Here is an 18,275-nt window from a genome sequence, read left to right on the forward strand (position 1 = left end):
CATTGGCGATAGAACAATTTCTAGTGTGATTTAATCATACCGGTGTAGCTTTTTTCTCCTCAGAAGTGCGAGATATAAACTCGCAATTGGCTGTTAGAAAGTCAGAGTCACAGGATAAATGAGCAAATCTGCGAAAAAAAAGAAGCAATTCTGGCTTATTTATTTTTTTTGCAGACTTTTCTCAGAATTGTGAGATATCCAAGTCAAATTGACCATTTGCAAAGACCCGCCCCCTTTAGTTACTGTTGCTATGTCCAACAAGCCATGGAGCTCTCACGCCACACATCATGTTGTCAAGCAATGAAAAATACATTGCAGATCAAAGAAAAAACAGACAATGCGCAGAGACAGAACAGAACAGGTTACTTTTGATATGAAACAAAGTCTCAACGTTTAAAATGTGTAATTTTTAAAAGAAATGTAAAAAATAAATACCTGTCAATCAAACCCCTCAAAGGGTGAATTCTGAGGGGAGTAAAAAAGTCAGCTCACAATTCTGGGGAAAAAAAAGAAAAACTATATAATTTTACTTATGGAAACAGACAGTATAAAGTGGACTTCAAAGATTTCTTATTCTGTAGCTCCCTGTGGGATTTTTTTTTGATAAGTCCATAAAAAGTGCATCTATCCATCATAAAAGTGCTCCACACGGCTCTGGGGGGTTAATAAAGGCCTTCTGAAGCGAAGTGATGCGTTCGTGTAAGAAAAATATCCATATTTATAACTTTATCGACTAAAATAACTAGCTTCCGGCAGACAGCATATGCAAGTCGAATTACGCCCAAAGAGTAACTGTTGTCGATGTACGACGTAGGAGTAGCGTAAGCTTTGACGGCTCTTGCGGTTCAAACAAACAGGGCTAGGCAATAATTTCAAGCTCCTCCCACATTTCTCTTTAAAAAATCTCGTTTTGACTGGTGTTTTGTTTTTCTCCATCTTCTGCGCTTCCGCGTTCGTCAATATGTTGTGCGTCAGGTCATTTTCTCACTTACTCTTTCGCTGTAAATCGATGTGTACGGCCGTGTGTCGGAAGCTCGTTATTTTAGTCGATAAAGTTTTAAATATGTATATATTACACAAATGCATCGCTTTGCTTCAGAAGCTTCAAATTTTTTAATTATTCTATGTTAAATTTAACTCTTCCATCATATCTTGTTTTAAAATGAATCACGGGGACTTGCCATCCTAGGTCAAATTACCATAAATATAAAATAAAATTACTATAAGATAAAATGACTTCAGTTACTTTACCATTGCATGTAGCCTATGCTAACGCATTTCTGGAAGGGCCCTTTGTGAAGGGATTCAGTTGTTTGCTTTTAGTTGGAACACCCCTACAAATGGGATTCTCCCCTCATTTACTCTCCCTTATGCCGTCCGAAAGGTATGGTCGAATAATGCAAGTGAATAGACACCAAAATGCTGAAGGTCGAAAAAGTCTAAACACACATCCTGACAATAATCCAAGAGCATTGTAAAGCTCATATGATAACTGTGGAAAGAAAGTCAGATATACATCTGGGTTGGCACGAGGGAGAAAAAGAGAGATCATTTTTATTTTGGAGTGCATTGTGCCTTTAAAATTGACTATGGTTTTATATACTGCAGTCAGTGGATACTTACTAGTGATGGACTTGTTTCTCTGTTGGTGCCTGTTCTGCTCCGTAAACATTGTTCCAATGCTTGAGGCTTGATCTAAAAAATAAAAAAAAGTGTTAATGTGTGTTAACAGACTATTGAACTGGGTGACATAGGACAATGTTTTAATGTGTTCCTTAAGGGTTATATAAATCTGGAGAACCCTTACTAACATTAACCATGGTTTTGCTACACTAACCAAATGGTAATAAATTATTGTAATCAACCCACCATAAAAACATGGTTTCTGCACTTTTACTATAATAAAAAGCATGGTTCATTTAGCAAAGGACCCTGGGAACCTAAAAAGAACAGCTCATCCAAAAAATAGAGTTCTCTCATTGTTTACTCACCCTCATGTTGTTCCAAAACTGTATGAATTTCTTTTGTATAACCTTAATTAAGATATCTTGAGAAATGCCTTCATTGTTTTGTTTTTTTCCATACAATGGGTTCCAATGTTTTATTCCCAACATTCTTGTGTTTCAGTAAGCTAATGCCTGCAAAAAATATGATAGCATTATAATATAACAATATAATATGTAATGCTAAAGTTTACAGTGGCTTCATACATTTATTTAAAACATTAAAAAATATATATTTTTACAGCCTGCTACTCAACAACATCCCTAAAGAAATCCTCAAAATGTTTCATGCAAAATGTTCTACTTTTGTTAAAAAGTTAATTGACAGGAATGAAAACATTTATCTCAGGACTTAATAATATCCTCAACACATTTTACGAACACTGATTTGATAATGTTCCTCCTCTGTTATTATGAAACACTGTGCCAATGTTTTTTTGTTTTGTTTTTGAGAACATTGTATAATCTGTTATCTCAACAACATCCTAAATACATCCTCAAAATGTTACAGTTAAAATGTTCTAGTTTTGTTAACACGTCACATTACAAGAACGTTTTATAAAAAACACTCTATCATCTCAGGTCTCAGTGATATCCTCGAAACATTTTACGAACGTTGATTTGATAATGTTCCTCCTCTGTTATTATGGAACATTGTGTTAATGTTTTTTTGAGAACATTGTATAATCTGTTATCTCAACAACATCCTCAAAATGTTAGTTAAAACGTTATATTTTAGTTTACATAAAACACCTTTGGAATTCACCCTAAATGTTGAAATTAGGTGCTATTTCATGTTTTTAATATAGTGTTTAATGTTCCGTTTGTGGTTAGCATTGTGCTGATAGTGTTTGTAGTTATAGGCTATACTCAAGTGCAAACTATGATGAATCTTTCTCTTATAAGCAATAACTGTGAAAACGTCAGTGATATTTAATTTCTTACTTGTTCTTTAAGTTTGCAAGCGATATATTTTATGCAAAGCCATTGTTTATAGATAACAGATAACAGCAACAAACAGTTTTGATCAGATTAGGCTCAACCTAACCACAGGGTCTACATTTCACTAAAATGGTAGCCCCCAAAACTCAGACATACCAGATAAGAAAAAAAGATTGCATGCTAGAAAATTTACATTTTGCAGATCTACAGGGTCTGCAATGACCATCAGTAATAATTCCATACAGTTTATTACAATTAACCATTTTGTTTACATAATCTTACATGTTTTTTACATGTCTATACACTCACCAACCACTTTATTAGGTACACCGTTTCTGTTAACGCAAATATCTAATCAGCCAATCACATGGCTGCAACTCAATGTATTTAGGCATGTAGACACGGTCAAGATGATCCGCTGAAGATCAAACTGAGAATCAGAATGGGGAAGAAAGGTGATTTAAGTGACTTTGAAAGTGGCATGGTTGTTGGTGCCAGACTGTGACAGGTGCTGAGAGACGAGGCAGAGAGAGAATCCACATGCATATATGACTTTCATAGCAAAAGGCAAAACATCAATAATCCAAACCAGAAAACTGGAAAAAAAAGTCCACATGAAAAGACAGGAACATCTAGGAACTCCTGATCCAAAACACAAACACGATTCAACAACGACTAGAAAAACAACTGAAAAGCACAAGCTTAAACAATGGGCAATGGCCCATTTTAGTGGTGGCCAAATGACACTTTAAAATCAATAAGAGCTATAGAAATGCATATTAATACTTACAAGTAATTTAAAACACTCTGTAATTCGCATCTTGATAGCATGCAAGGATATTTTATACGCTTTATATTTATTTTTTGACTAGTTGGGCATTCTACAGCCTTTCATCAAACTTCTCAACACACAGGACACAGCCCACCTCGGATTGTTTTTAATCAATGCACAAATCATATATAAAAACAGATTAACACTATCTATAGGCTACCTAAATTCCGATAAGGTGGGCAAGGCTCAGCCCACCCCTGCCCATGCCTAGATCTGGCCTCAAGTGCAAGTGTGTGTCAGCCCCTCACTTACACTGACTATAAGAAGAGGTGCTTCCTTTAATGTGAGAGAAGAACACACACGAGCATCTCGACGAGCCGTAGGAAAAAGAAACCAGTGCTGAAACACCAGACACCTGACATTCTTACAGACACACAGAGGAAGGAAAGGGTAAGCTTCATCTGTAATTGTATTTTCTGGTCCATGGAATTCACAGGAAAATTAATGATGTTGAATTCCCGACCCCAGAAGACTATTGAACATAAAACCAGAATAATATATTTTGATCAACTTGACATAAGCAATTGATAATGTAGGAAACAGCAGTGTACATAATTTCATGAATGTACTAAAGTATTTGGTAAATTGTTCAAAAGAATGAGAAATTGGTTTTCATGTGACTAGATGGTAAGGAGGTTGAACAAGAATTTTTGAGAATTTCAAATTGTGATCTGAGAAAAGTATGGAAGCCCGGAACCGCAACGTAAAAAAAAATAAAAAATCCCTATATATATATATATATATATATATATATATATATATATATATATATATATATATATATATAATTACGAGATTAAAGTCGAAACTCTACGAGAATAAACTTGGAAAGGAAATTCTGCAGGTGTTGGAGTGGACATTAACTACCGGTGTGTGCCTGTGCCGCGCTTGTGTGTGTGCGACGTGCGTGTATGTGTGTGTGTGTGTGTGTGTGTGAGAGAAAGAGAGAGAGAGACTGTGAGAGTACACGATATACATTCTGATTTGTACATTTCTTGATATGCCGCGCTTGTGCGTAACGTTTACTGTTATTACGTAGTATTATTAGCCTAAACAATAAATCATGTAATCTGGCTTTCATAACTCAATGCCTAGCCTCTTTAATAACCCCATATTACACACTGAGCATACAAGACTACAGTATACCCTTAGAAAAAATAAGTGTATTCAAGTGTGCTATTATTGTGCTTCTTTTAAACTTAAAATAAGAAAATAGCCTACACTTTCAGTCTACTTTTTATGTATGTCTTAGAAATATCCTACTTCATGTACTTCTCAGAAATATAGCCGACTTAAAAATATATACTTAAAATTACACTTAAGTAGAAACTATACTTGACAGAAATTTGTAAGGCCTATATTTGGCCTATATCTTTTGATCGAGATATACTTACATACTCTTGATTGAGCAGCCTATTAAATACTCTTTTTTTTAACATAATTTTACATACTGTCTTATAAACTTACATTGTTTGAAAAAATAAAATGATTTATATAGAAAACAGATCTATTCTGTTTCTAATTCTGATTATCTGAGTTTTTGTGTAGGTTAGTCCACACTGGTAGGAATTTACTTTAAATCTTAATAAAATTATCTTGATGGATACTTATATTTTTGTAAGGGAAATTATACTTCGTTTAATAATTTTGTTTATAAATGCAAGGACATTCATAACCTTTAAGTGTGGCTTTATACAACTATTTAGCGCAATTATATGCAAATTTACATCAGGCCAATGCCCAATCACATGATATCAGTGAGTTCTTATTGCGCCCTCTACTTGTACCAGAACTAAAACACTGCAGCAATCGACACTATTTTCTGGATGTCCATTAAGATCATTTTATCTTTTTGTTGTTGTTGTAATAGTAACAATTGTTTTAAAAAGTCAGCTAAATTAGTCATTAAATTTCAACTAAAGTAGTTTTTCAGTAAAGTAATAATAATAAAAAATGACCATTGTTTCCTCCAACTATAATTTCTGTGTAAATACACTGATATCACCTCTGTACCGCATTACTTTGTAAATGCAGTTTTGTACTAATGTATTGTTTTATTCTGTGCTAACCTCAGACAAATTAGAAGATGGGAGTTCATGGGGAAATCCTGTGTATCCTGATGCTGCTGTGAGTTTAAAAAGTTGAATTCATGTATTTTTAATATTCTAAAATTGGGTATAGGTTGTTAGGGTTTGGTTAATACAAAAAGGAATGTTATTTTATATTTATATTAAATACTGATCACCACAAGTGCTCAGTAAGGAATTTAATATAAAGCTATTTTTACAGGTCGTGTCCATGCTTTCATTACATTATTATGGGCAGGTTGATGATGTAATGATGTCCTTACCTGCCCCTGTGAGGTTCATTCAGATGTTGTAAAAAAGGAACAGGATTTCACATCAAATTTTATTGTGCACCACTGATGTCAGAATTTCTACCCGCATTCTCCTCTGAATTCTATTCAAAAGTAGCCCGAAGAGCCTTCCTAACAAACTTCTGTTTGGATTCCTCTAGTTTTTGACTCTAAGATGAAGTCTGTTATTTCCCATTGCATTTATTCATTTGGCCCTTGGCAGACACTTATCCAAAGCAAATTACAGCAGATTCAAGCTATACATTTTATTGGTGATGACGAACATGTGACAAGTACATTGCTGACCTGGTATTCTGATTTTTCCCCCACAGACTGCACAAGAGTAGTCAACAAGAAGTGTTTAATGATGGGAAAACACTCAATCTCCCTGCAAATTATAAAATTGGCTGGATGGAAACTCTAGATTCTGAAATGTTAATTTCTACCCTCACTATTCCTGGTACCCATGATGCCTTGGCTCTTTATGGAGGAGCAACAGCAGAATGTCAGGCATGGTCACTAGAGGACCAGCTAAAGGCCGGGATACGCTACTTCGACCTCAGAGTGTCTGGCATTGGATTAATAATTATGCATGGACCGATTTACCAATTTACATCATTGTCAAAAGTTCTCAGCACAGTCAGGACATTTTTAACTCAGTTCAGAAATGAGGTAGTGCTTCTCAGAGTTAAGCCCGTTTCTCCTATGAAGGGAAAAGTTCAGAGTTTAGTTGAAAACATGATTAGAAATGATACAGATGTCTGGGTTAAGCCGTCGATTCCAAAGATTGGTGAAGTAAGAGGAAAGATCGTTTTTGTTCAGAAAAACAGCTTTAAGCTGGGTATTATTTTGTTTGAAACAGACAAAAAAGGAGACTATGAAGTAACTCAAGTTAACAACAAAGAGAGAAAGATTGAACAGCATCTTAATCAATGTAGAACTGGTTCTGCTCTGAGTCTGAGTTACTCGAGTGGCACCAGCTTAGGTACATATATGTCTATTTTTTTATTGCCAAAAACATCGGCAAAGAAAATCAATCCCTGGTTGTATGGTCACCTGGCAAAGGAATTTGAAAAGAATCCCAAGCCTTGTTTTGGGATCATAGCCATGGACTTTCCAGGTTTTGACTTGATTCAAAAGGTCATCAAATTCAATAGGCCTGCCTAAGATTTTTCAGTCTTTACTTTTTTTTTCCATGCATGGGTTCATCAAGAAATGAATGTTCTCATTGCTTTCATCAGATAATTGAGAATTTTTAAACTGGTAAATGATATAAAAACAAATATTTCATGTGTGTTATGTTATTTCAATAATAACAATTCTTTGTTGTCTTATGGGTTTGGAACAACATTAGCATGAGTATGGCAATTTTTTTGTAATTTGTGTTTTTTTGTTGGTTTCATGTGTTTGATGTCATGCATATTATTTTCAACAAATGTTTTGATTTAGTTACTGTAATAAAATGTAAAAGCAAAGATAAATATCGTTTTTTAATGTTTTAATTTAAAAAAAAATAAACAAGTTTCAAATGTACTTTTCAAATATACCCTAAGTAATATGTATTTTTAATACTACTACTACTACTAATAATAATAATAATAATAATTTCCATTTTAACTCAACATGAAGTAACTCCTGCAAGAAAGATTCAAATTATGTGAGGTTTGACCTTGATAAAATCATGAGGGGTCATCTCAGTGATAGCTATTTCATGGTTTGTGGTTTTCTTTTCACAAGATGGTTGCAGTTTTCATGATGAAAACAAAATGTTGGTTGTAATTCAGAAGCAGAAAACATATTCAGTAACCATGCATGTTCACATATTTTCAGTCATGATTCATCAAAAATAATTATTCTAAATGTATGCATTGTATTACTTGTTTCATTTCAGAGTAACAACAATTATGTGTGTTACAGCTTCTGCTTAAAAATTTAGCTGTGTAGTCTGGGCCTTCAAAATGTTGTTTTAACCAGTTTTGAAAATGGCAGTTTTACACAAGGACACACAGTCTTAAATTAAAGGAAAGCAGCTTCAAGAACGATATAGGCTAGCACCTTTAGTGATAGTATTTGCTCATGGTTTCTATACTGCACTGTTTCCATTTACCAGGCCTTATTCATTGATATGGTGGAGACAATTTAAATTCAGTTCAAGAATTGAGGTAACCAACCCTGATAAAAGAACATCATAAAACATTCTGTACAATACCAAAACTGAACTGCATGTTACAATATATACATTTATTTATCTGCACATTGAAAGCCTCCTCACATGGCGGAGAGGTGACTTTCATGCTAATGTTAAGTTACATGAGAGTCAGTGAAAAATTAAATCCATCCAAATGTGTCTCACCCCTCATATATATTTACTGATATTTAGTTGGCTGGCTTGTATAAAATGAGAACAGAACGTTGCATTAATTTAATTATATGCCATTTTCTCCTGTTTAACTGTTGCTATAATATAGCCTAAAAAGTTTAAATGTTGACTTTGTTAAGCTAGAATGGATTGAACGCATGGATTATTAAGCAATATAAAATATGCAAATGTCAAACATATCAAGAAAACAGCCAATTGTATGTCCCAAATGTTTGCATAAAATTTTAAAGTTCTTATAAGTCCTTTATGCAGAACTATAGGAGTGTCAGAACCGTGCTGTGCTCAACAAGGGTAATTTTGACCCAGCAGGTTGGGTTTTTATACATTAACCCATCTGCTGGGTTGTTTTTAATCAGTGCTGGGTCAAACAACCCCCATGCTACAGGTTATTCATTTTAGATAATAATAATAATAAAAAAACGAATAAAAAAAATACAAAAATATTAATAACAATAATAACACTACTGTTTATTGATTCAATTAAAGTGTTTATTCCAGGAAATTAATATAATCATAAATACATTCATGTTTAAAAAAAACAGTTAGACATCTGCAACATAAACGGAGGCCCACAAAAATCATTTGTGCTAAAATGTTGGTATGTTAAAATATTATAAAATGGTAAGATTCTCAAAATTCAAAACTCTACACTTATAAACTGTAAAATAGCCTACAGCTTAAGATTCTATTCACAAAGAATACAATAAAAAACACATACTGTAAGTACATACATTGTAATTCACTTAAATAAGCAATCATTTAGTCCTGTGCAGCAAAAATGGGAGGCACATCTCTGCGTATAAACAGTAAGTACATACATTGCAATTCATTTTAAATAAGCAATCATTTAGTCCTGTGTAGCAAAATAAAAACATGAAACTCTATACCTATAAACTGTAAAATAGCCTAGCTAAAAATTATCTTCACAAAATGATAAAAAAAAAAAAGTCAACTTTTCCAGAGTTTCCCCATTCACCAAAAAACTGTCCAGCCATTCCAAGCTCCAAGACAAAGGGGAAGGGTTTTGCTTCTCTCTGCCTTTCCAGGTAAAGCACCATGTTGGTTCCAGACTAAATGAGGGAAAGACAGTATCAGACACAGATAATTATTTAAAAGTGTGTCTTAGGTTTTCATAAGAGCAGTCTTAAATTAGTTAAATACCATCTTAAATTAACTTAAAGAATTAGTTCACCCCAAAATATAAATTTCCTAATCATTTACTCACCCCAGTGCCATCCAAGATATCCATGTCTTTCTTTCTTCAGTGGAAAAGAAATTAAGTTTTTTTGAGGAAAACATTTCAGTATGTTTCTACACAAAATAGACTTAAATGGCAACCAACTATCCCAATGTTCAAAGAAGGTTCAAATGTCCGTCTCAATGCAGCTTCAGAGTCTCTACACAATCCCAGTCGATAAATAAGGGACTTATCTAGCGAAACGATCGGTCATTTAAAAACAAAAAACAAAAAAAAATATTTATATACTATTAAACCACAAATGGCTGATGGTTTCGCTAGATAACACCCTTATTTCTCGACTGGGATTGTGTAGAGACTCTGAAGCTGCATTGAGACGGACATTTGAACCTTCTTTGAACGTTGGGATAGTTGGTTGTCATTAAAGTCCATTCTGTGTAGAACAATCCTGAAATGTTTTCCTCAAAAAACTTAATTTCTCTTCCACTGAAGAAAGAAAGACATGGATATCTTGGAAGACATTGGGGTGAGTAAATTATTAGGAAATTTTCATTTTGGGGTGAACTAATCCTTTAAAGAGTTGTGAGAAAATGAAATGCGTGTCAGATTCAAGCAGCAATAAAACGATTTATCGTGCAGCCCTACAAACAGGTGTAAAGAAATGAGCCTGCTCTTTTTGTCCCCTGTTGTTTTACTTACCGGTTGTACATCAATGAATGAGGTTCTTGCCTCTTGAATAGTTGGCCGAAAGGTTTTGTGGCCAATCTTGTACACAGGCGGGGGAAGAATGACAGGCAGGATTGTAAGTGCTAGTATGCCTTTGGAATCTAAGAATAGAAAAATGGCAAATTAGAACTTGTTCGTTCATCAGCTTTTAAATTAAACAAAGTGCATTTCTAACTAAGGTCAACTTAGAATGAGTGAAATTAGCTTAAATATATAACAGTTAAATATGTACTCTGGTAATCTGAAAACATTTAGTGTTATTAAAGGTATAGTTCACCTTAACATGCAAATTTACTCACCCTCATGTCAAATTTACTCGCCTCATTTACTCACCCTCACGTTGTTCCAAATAGGGCTGCAACAAACGATTATTTTGATAATCGATTAATCTAACGATCCTAACCTTTAACCTTTGACGCTGGAAGGAACGTTCAAGAGCCAAAGAGGCCTTAAACTGAGGTAAATTTCAGATATAAGAAGCACAGCACAGTACAGAACAGCCGTCAGATTCTTTATTTAGTGTGACAATTACATGAATATCTAAAATCTTTCTTCTTGGTCTTTTTTTTTTTCTTTTTCAGATGCCTCATGGGAATTAAACGGCACATATGAAGTGGTTTGTCTGACCTGTCCTGATTGTTTTTTGATGTGTTTACATTCTATAAAATTATTTTGGTAACACTTTACAATAAGGTTCATTGGTTAACATTAGTTAACTACCTTAGTTAACATGAACTAAGAATGAACTGCACTTCTTCAGCATTTATTAATCTTAGTTAATATTAATTTCAACATTTACGAATACATTAAAATCAAAGGTGATTTGTTAGCATTAGTTAATGCGCTGTGAACTAACATGAACAAAACAATGAACAGCTGGATTTTTATTAACTAACATTAACAAACATGAATAAATACTGTAACAAATGTTTGGCTCATTGTTAGTTCATGTTAGTTAATACATTAACTAATGAAACTTATTGTAAAGTGTTGCCATTATTTTTTGTATGTTTTTTCTTTGCAGCTTTTCACTGCCTCTTTGATCAATGCCACATTTTTTGGGATAAATAATACATTCATGAGGCTTATGTCACTACACAACATGAATACCCATTCAAAAACATTCTTTCAAATATACATTGAGAAAAGTTCTGAGATTGTGTCACTGTTTTAAAGGGAAAGTTCACTGAAAAATGAAAATTTGCTCTTAATTTATTCACCCTCAAGCCATCCAAGATATAGGTGACTGTTTTTCAGTTAAACAGTAAAGAAGATTTTTAGCTGAAACTGTGGTCTTTGGTGATTCATATAATGCAACTCAATGGCTGCTGTCACTATGAGAGTAAAAAAAAAAAACATATTACATGCAAAACAAGACTGCCGTGACACAGGACTGTTTGCAGAGGCTGTGGATTACAGGTAATAATGTTGTAAATAATGTTCAGTTTCTTTGACAGACCAATTGTTTTGCTTTATACGACCTCAATGAATCGTCAGGAGCCACAGGTATTAATTTTGTTTTGTCTGTAATGTTTTTTTAACTCTCAAACTGACTGTAGCTATTGACTTGCATTATACGAATCATCAAGGACCACATTTTCAGCTAAAAATCTTCTTTACTGTTCAACTTGTAGTTGCGTAGCTGTCAATGGAGGGTAAGAAATCTCAGATTTCATTAAAAAGATCTCAATTTGTGTTCAGAAGATGAATGAAAGTCTTACGGGTTTGGAACGACATGAAAGTGAGTAATTAATGACAGAATTTACATTTTTGTGTGAACTATCCCGTTAATGGCAAGTAGAGACTTAAGTGTTTTATGTAAACTTTGAGTACTTGTGCAAAAATTATCAAAATAAAAAGAAAAGATGCACAGTGGCACTGTTTTGCATTGTTTTGTGAATTTGTTTTAATATGCTTAATAAATAAAAAATGGATCAAAAGATAAAGCCCTTGAATATGTCAAATTTACTGTCCAAATAATTTTTCTTTGAATGCATGTTTACTGTGAAGTAGTGGCTGTGAGTTAGTGCTGACACTAGATTATCAGGTGGTATTTTAGTGTAAAAAAGTACAGTAATTTAACCTTTTTATTGCCTAAGCATTTTGTGTTAAAAACAGAAAAAAATATCAGTGGCATAAGATATTAGATCATGTAAATGAGAAGATTCATGAAATTCTAGATAAGTATACTACTTGGATAGAGCAAGCGAGTGTGTTTGTGTACTGTCAACAAAATGAGCTGGCCCTGATCCGGCATGATTCTGGACCAGATCCAGAACAGAGCTGGACCAGATCTGGCCCACACTTGGGCCAAATCGCCATAAAGGAATACGGAGCTGGCCCAGTTCTGATCCAGATGAGGAAAAAACGGATCCGTGCCGGTATTGGCCCGTTGTGCCAAAAGACACCGGCCCGAGTCCGTTGTGCGGATCTGGCCCAGAACTTACGAAGTGTGTGGGCCAGATCTGGTCCAGATGATTTTTGCTATCTGGGATAGTTCGACAGACGTCGACGTCGTCAATAATTCATAGTTCATTTCAACATAACTTCTTGTTGACTTTCTGACTTCTTTGACTAACGTTACTTAACATTAGGAAAGTGTAATAAAACAGGGTTGCTCACCTTTACGCTCGCTAATGCTTGAACCTCTCGTCCTCCTGACGTAGTGATTAGAACAGTGTGGACAAAAGCGCGCGACTCGCGAGGAGGTAAGCGCTAAGCGCTGGGTCAAAATTTCCAAAACAAACCCAAATGCTGGGTCATTGTCAGCTGATTACGGAGAAAATAACCCACCAACATATTCAAAATGCTCAACCCAGCATTTGGGTTTAAAAAAAACCCCAGCATTTTTTAGAGTGATTTTAACCACTTGGAAACGTCACTTTTACTGTCTATGAAAGTGCTTAGGGAAGTTCGCAAGTGCGTGGACCCCCAGTCTCGCTCTACTACCTACCGTAATAGCAATAAACAGCAGATAGATGGCGCTGTTTGAATGTATACAATAATCAATTATTTACAGTGCATTTCAAATTCGCCCTAAAACCATTAAATCTTTCTTTTATATGATTAAACATTGATGGTAACATTGGTTATTATTAAAAATAACAATATTGCTTACATCTCCCATATTAAACAGTAATTCAAGTCATCATGAACAAGAACAACAACATTCCTGTTATACTTGTTTGAACGCTATGAGGAAGTCACTTACTGGAAAAAACAAAACTCCGCCTTAAAAAAAACCCCAGCAGAGAGTCGTGGCATCTTTATTGTGGACTGAGACTATTCTTAGACGTGCCATACAAGGTGAGTTTGAGATAACACTGTGTTTCTTAAGATAATGAACAATAATATAATAAACTTAAAAAAACAAAAAGACAATAATTGTAATATTAATGAACAAACTGTGAATGGTTAAACAGCCTGCTGCACCACAACTTCCTTATAGATAACACAAGTTGTTGGATTTTTGCCGTTTCCTCCTTCTAACTTTGATTCAGGTCTAAATTTGTTTCGATAAATAAACATATTAATCTTTTGTATTTACATACTATCATCATTATAATTAAAAGTCTATTTAAAGTGTTAAATGTCGCTTTGTATCCTCCAAACCTGATATAATGAATTTATGTATATACAAAAATGATGACCAGTAATCATTTGTTGTCCTTATTGTTTCATGCAGTAAACAAACAAGAGGATCAGCCATTGTTACCTGTGGAAAGCATGTCTATGACAGTGTCTCAGGGTGAGGGTTTGATGGTCATCACCGTCTCCTCAAACCCAAAGAGCAAATGGCCCGTTCTGTGTCAGATTCTGAGACTTCTGTGCTGCAGTCCAGTGTGTTTCGTATCTCAGAATATGAAAGGAAAGCTGACAAACATCCACACAGCTCTTGGGGTGAGTCAAACACTTACAGTAATTGCAAAACACCCTTTTTGATTTTCAGGCCTTGTCATTTTAGGCTACTTTGGATAGATTTAATTTAAACACTATGGCTCGGTTTCACAGACAGGGTTTAGATTAAGCTAGGATTAAGCCTTAGTTCAATTAGGGCATTTAAGTAGCTTTTAAAAACATGCCTTAGAAAAAAAAACATTACTGGTGTGCACCTTGAGACAAAACAATGGCACTAATACTGTATATTTTAAGATTTGTCAGTGCAATTTGCTTTCAGTTAAGACAGCTCAGCCTCAAACATGCCTTTTAGTCTGGGACTAGATTTAAGCCTTGCCTGTGAAACCGGGGGTAGGAAAGATACCTAAGATTTAAGATGCTTAAAAATGTTTTACAGCATTCCACGAATTGGTTGCTATTGGTTTTGTCAGTACAATGTATTAGAAACATTTTTAAAACACCTAAATCAAACAAAAATATGACATGCAGTTTTTGGAGTAGTCAAAATTATATTAGTGCCAAGCTACAACTTTTAGAAAAGTTAAATTTTAGCTGCAAATATATTTATGCAAGCTAATTCAATTTATTCAAACAATATAGCCTACGACATTTTGGAAAAGTCGTGAAGTATTTCGCCTGTCCATAGCGAAGGCAAAAATTTTATTGGGTGGCTTACAATGTCATTGTGCCAACTAGGTATATTCTTATTTTAAGATTCTTGATAGCTGGTGGCATAAAAAATATTGTTCTCTTGTTCCATAGATTGTGCAGATGATAGTTGGTGTCCTTAATATTGTGGTGGGGATCATGTTTATATGCCTTGGCTTATACTGGAGCATGTATATAATGGCCATGGGACCCTTTTGGCTCGGCAGTATGGTAAGACTTGGGCCTCATTTTGTATCATTCTTTTGATTTTTCCAAAATCTAAAGCAAATTTGAAAGAAATAAAAAATGCACAGATGTTTTTGTTTGTTTGCTTTTGTCTATTAGTTCTTTGTAGCTGGAATCGTGTGTATTCTTGCAGCTAAGTTTCCCTCTTCTTGTCTGGTAAGTTTTTATCAAAGGAATCTGTGCTTTTGACAGTTCCATTTTTGCAAGTTTAAATAAATATATATATATTGTTTGTGTTTTACAGCTGGTCATCGGAATGATTCTGAATGTAGTCTGTGCTGCACTGGCTATCACGGGTGTTGTGCTGTATTCATTGGACCTTGCGTCTGGTCATGCTGGATACTACTACAATTCTTGTCCCGAACGCTACAATTCTTATTCAGGCTATTCAGACTATAATAGTTATGATCGTTACCATACGCCTACCCCTGAAGAGAGACGTATAACAGAGGCCTGTCTCTACTACAAGAATCTCATTGAGGTAATGATTCTTTAGATGGTGGTAAGACAAGCTACTGTTCATCAAATCTTCTTCCAAACATACTCAGTTTAAGGTTTAGTACTTTTCCAAAAATGCAAAAAGGAATTTCTTGGTCACTTCTTTCCATGTAATGCCAAGCTCCAAAATGAAAAAAAAAAAGCACCATAATAGTGGTTCATATATGAACCAAGTTCTAAGTCCCTTTTAAGGAAAGTCTGTTTACTCAGCCGGCCATTTTTCCAATGTCTCCGGGCAACTATAGAGTGCAACAACAAAGCCTGTCCAAGGTTGAAGTCTTTGTTAAAGAGCTATAAAGCCATGAACCAAGTCAGACAGCTATGAGGTGAATCATAACATAACACAAACTTTGATTTGAAGCAAAAAAGTATTTGAAAAGCAGACAAAGGTACGAGACTGTGTTCTTAACATCTTTAATGAGGGAAAGAACTACAATTCTTTGAAGCATTGTGAACAGTATAATCAAATTAAACTACTCATTTAAGATTATATAAAATAAAAATAATATATTTTAAGTTTATTGCAAAATATGCTGATATATACAAATTTAAAAGTATTTTTAGAGCGTTGGGAGACCCGACTCGGTTTAGTCATTCGCAGAGCTTCATGGGAGTGGGCGGAGCTAAAGAGCTGTTTTGGAGGGTTTTGTCCGTTTCAGCTCTCTGATTAGTCATCAAAGGTAATGTAGTTTTTCACCACGGATTCATCAAAAATGATTACTTTCAAAATAAGTTGCAATAATGTGGGCTGACGGCTCCAACAGAAGCAAATACCATCGATTAACAACCTTGTAGCTCACACTAGGCGTAACTTTAAAGGAGAACTCCGGTCAATTTTAACATTGAGCTAATTTTTTTGTAAATTTGGAGTGCTGTCAATACAGAGAACAACGACAAAAATCGGTGTTGCCTACATCATGTTATCCTCTTTTTAAAATTTGCACCCTGTTGACTTCAATAGGGCAAGTTTTAAACCTGCTTTTAGCCTCTTAACATCCTTGATGTGTCATTACAAGTGCACAGCCATGTGAGTGATTCCTTCAGAGTGAACACGGTGAATCTGACTGCAGTAGATGTGAAAGATATGAATAAAAATGATGTTAATTCAGCCAGCGCTCATACCTGTATTTACATCCTGTTTTCGGTCGAAGGCCATAGTAATCGATTGTCGAGTTCACGCGCATAGGTTTAGTTACGAATGATCACGCGCGTGAACTCGACAATCGATTACTATGGCCTTCGACCGAAAACAGGATGTAAATACAGGTATGAGCGCTGGCTGAATTAACATCATTTTTATTCATACTTTTTTTTTTTTTTTTTTTACTTTCTGAATCCAAGACCAAGTCCTCTTTACATAAATCTACTGAAATCTCTAAAAACTACTCGCAACACTCACATTTAAAAAATGTATTTCAAATTAGCAACAAAATCCAACATTAACTGTCCCACAAATGTTGTTTCTTGTGCTCAAATAGTGTTAAAAAAGCTTATTTTTTCAAGCTAGACCAGCCAATGCACACGTGCAGTCTTAAGCGCTCGTCTCAGAACACTAGGTGCATCCCAATTCACATACTTGTGCACTATTATACAGTATGCTGTTTTGTTGTATAAATAGTGCAAGTGTGTTCACTGAAAATTCCAAAAGTCCACTTTAAATACCCGGATGATGCTCTTAATTAACTGAAAAAACAAAGTGTGGAATGTTGGCTTTAATTATGTGGCGGAGGTAAATAATAACCTTATAAAATTCATACATTACACGGCTGAGTACATAGTGTATAAGTGCATAGTGTATAGTGTGTCATTTGGGACAGTTGGCAATTGACTCGTTGCATGTTGCACTTTCTTCCATTCATAAATGATATGAGTGCACTGTCTTTGTATATCTAACCTACCCTAACCTCATTATATTTACCCACCTCTAGATGGCCTTCAGAGGAGTAGATATCATGATGATAGTGTTGTCGGTCCTTCAGCTCTGTGTGAACATCAGTTTCTGTGTTTTGACTGGGAAAGCTTTGTGCAAGAAGGATGAAGATGCAAAGGTACTGTATCATCATCATCAACACAATCAGTCAAATCCACTGTGATCATGAGCGATTCTGAGAGCTGATGTGTGTGTTCATGTTTGTTTGTGGTTTTGTAGTCGGTGGAGGATCCAGAACTTCACAAGCCGCTCCTGGAAGACGTCGCTGTCGCTCCTGCATGTTAGAGAGACAATAACACACACATAATAAACAGTTATTCTTTTTTCTTTTTGTAATGGAATGGATTGGCATTTCATGTCTCAATATTGTAGTAAAATGATTTAAAGCAGATGCCCTCCATCTACAACGCTACTCATTAACTGACATGTTTAATTAGACTTATTTTTTCCCTTTCAAAAAGTTGATCTCTCTATAGATTAATGGATTACTCACCTTTTATTGCCATTTTCAGTTTTGTTGTGATCTTTGGGGCTTTTTTAAATAAATGATTGGAACACTTTGGCATCAATCTTTTTATAACTTCCCTATATCTTTCACTTTGTAGAACTATTAAAAAAC

The 18,275-nt window shown here is 34.8% G+C and overlaps 2 protein-coding genes across 2 annotated transcripts; both read left to right on the top strand.

Annotated features, from left to right (window-relative positions):
• The first annotated feature begins 4,068 nt into the window (after positions 1–4,068).
• LOC311067653 (1-phosphatidylinositol phosphodiesterase-like) lies at positions 4,069–7,593 on the top strand. Its single transcript, XM_084089664.1, has 3 exons — positions 4,069–4,167; positions 5,852–5,904; positions 6,466–7,593. The coding sequence occupies exons 2-3, from the start codon at positions 5,864–5,866 to the stop codon at positions 7,298–7,300; spliced, it is 876 nt and encodes a 291-aa protein (XP_083945790.1). The 5' UTR covers positions 4,069–4,167; positions 5,852–5,863; the 3' UTR covers positions 7,301–7,593.
• Positions 7,594–13,646: 6,053 nt separating this feature from the next.
• Positions 13,647–18,216, top strand: LOC311067135 (uncharacterized protein). The gene is made up of 7 exons (XM_084088756.1): positions 13,647–13,743; positions 14,123–14,337; positions 15,097–15,213; positions 15,328–15,384; positions 15,473–15,709; positions 17,655–17,774; positions 17,876–18,216. The coding sequence occupies exons 2-7, from the start codon at positions 14,164–14,166 to the stop codon at positions 17,939–17,941; spliced, it is 771 nt and encodes a 256-aa protein (XP_083944882.1). The 5' UTR covers positions 13,647–13,743; positions 14,123–14,163; the 3' UTR covers positions 17,942–18,216.
• The last annotated feature ends 59 nt before the right edge of the window (positions 18,217–18,275 follow it).

This window comes from Abramis brama, assembly GCF_963993115.1.
Source record: "Abramis brama genome assembly, chromosome: 17".
Classification (NCBI taxonomy): domain Eukaryota; kingdom Metazoa; phylum Chordata; class Actinopteri; order Cypriniformes; family Leuciscidae; genus Abramis; species Abramis brama.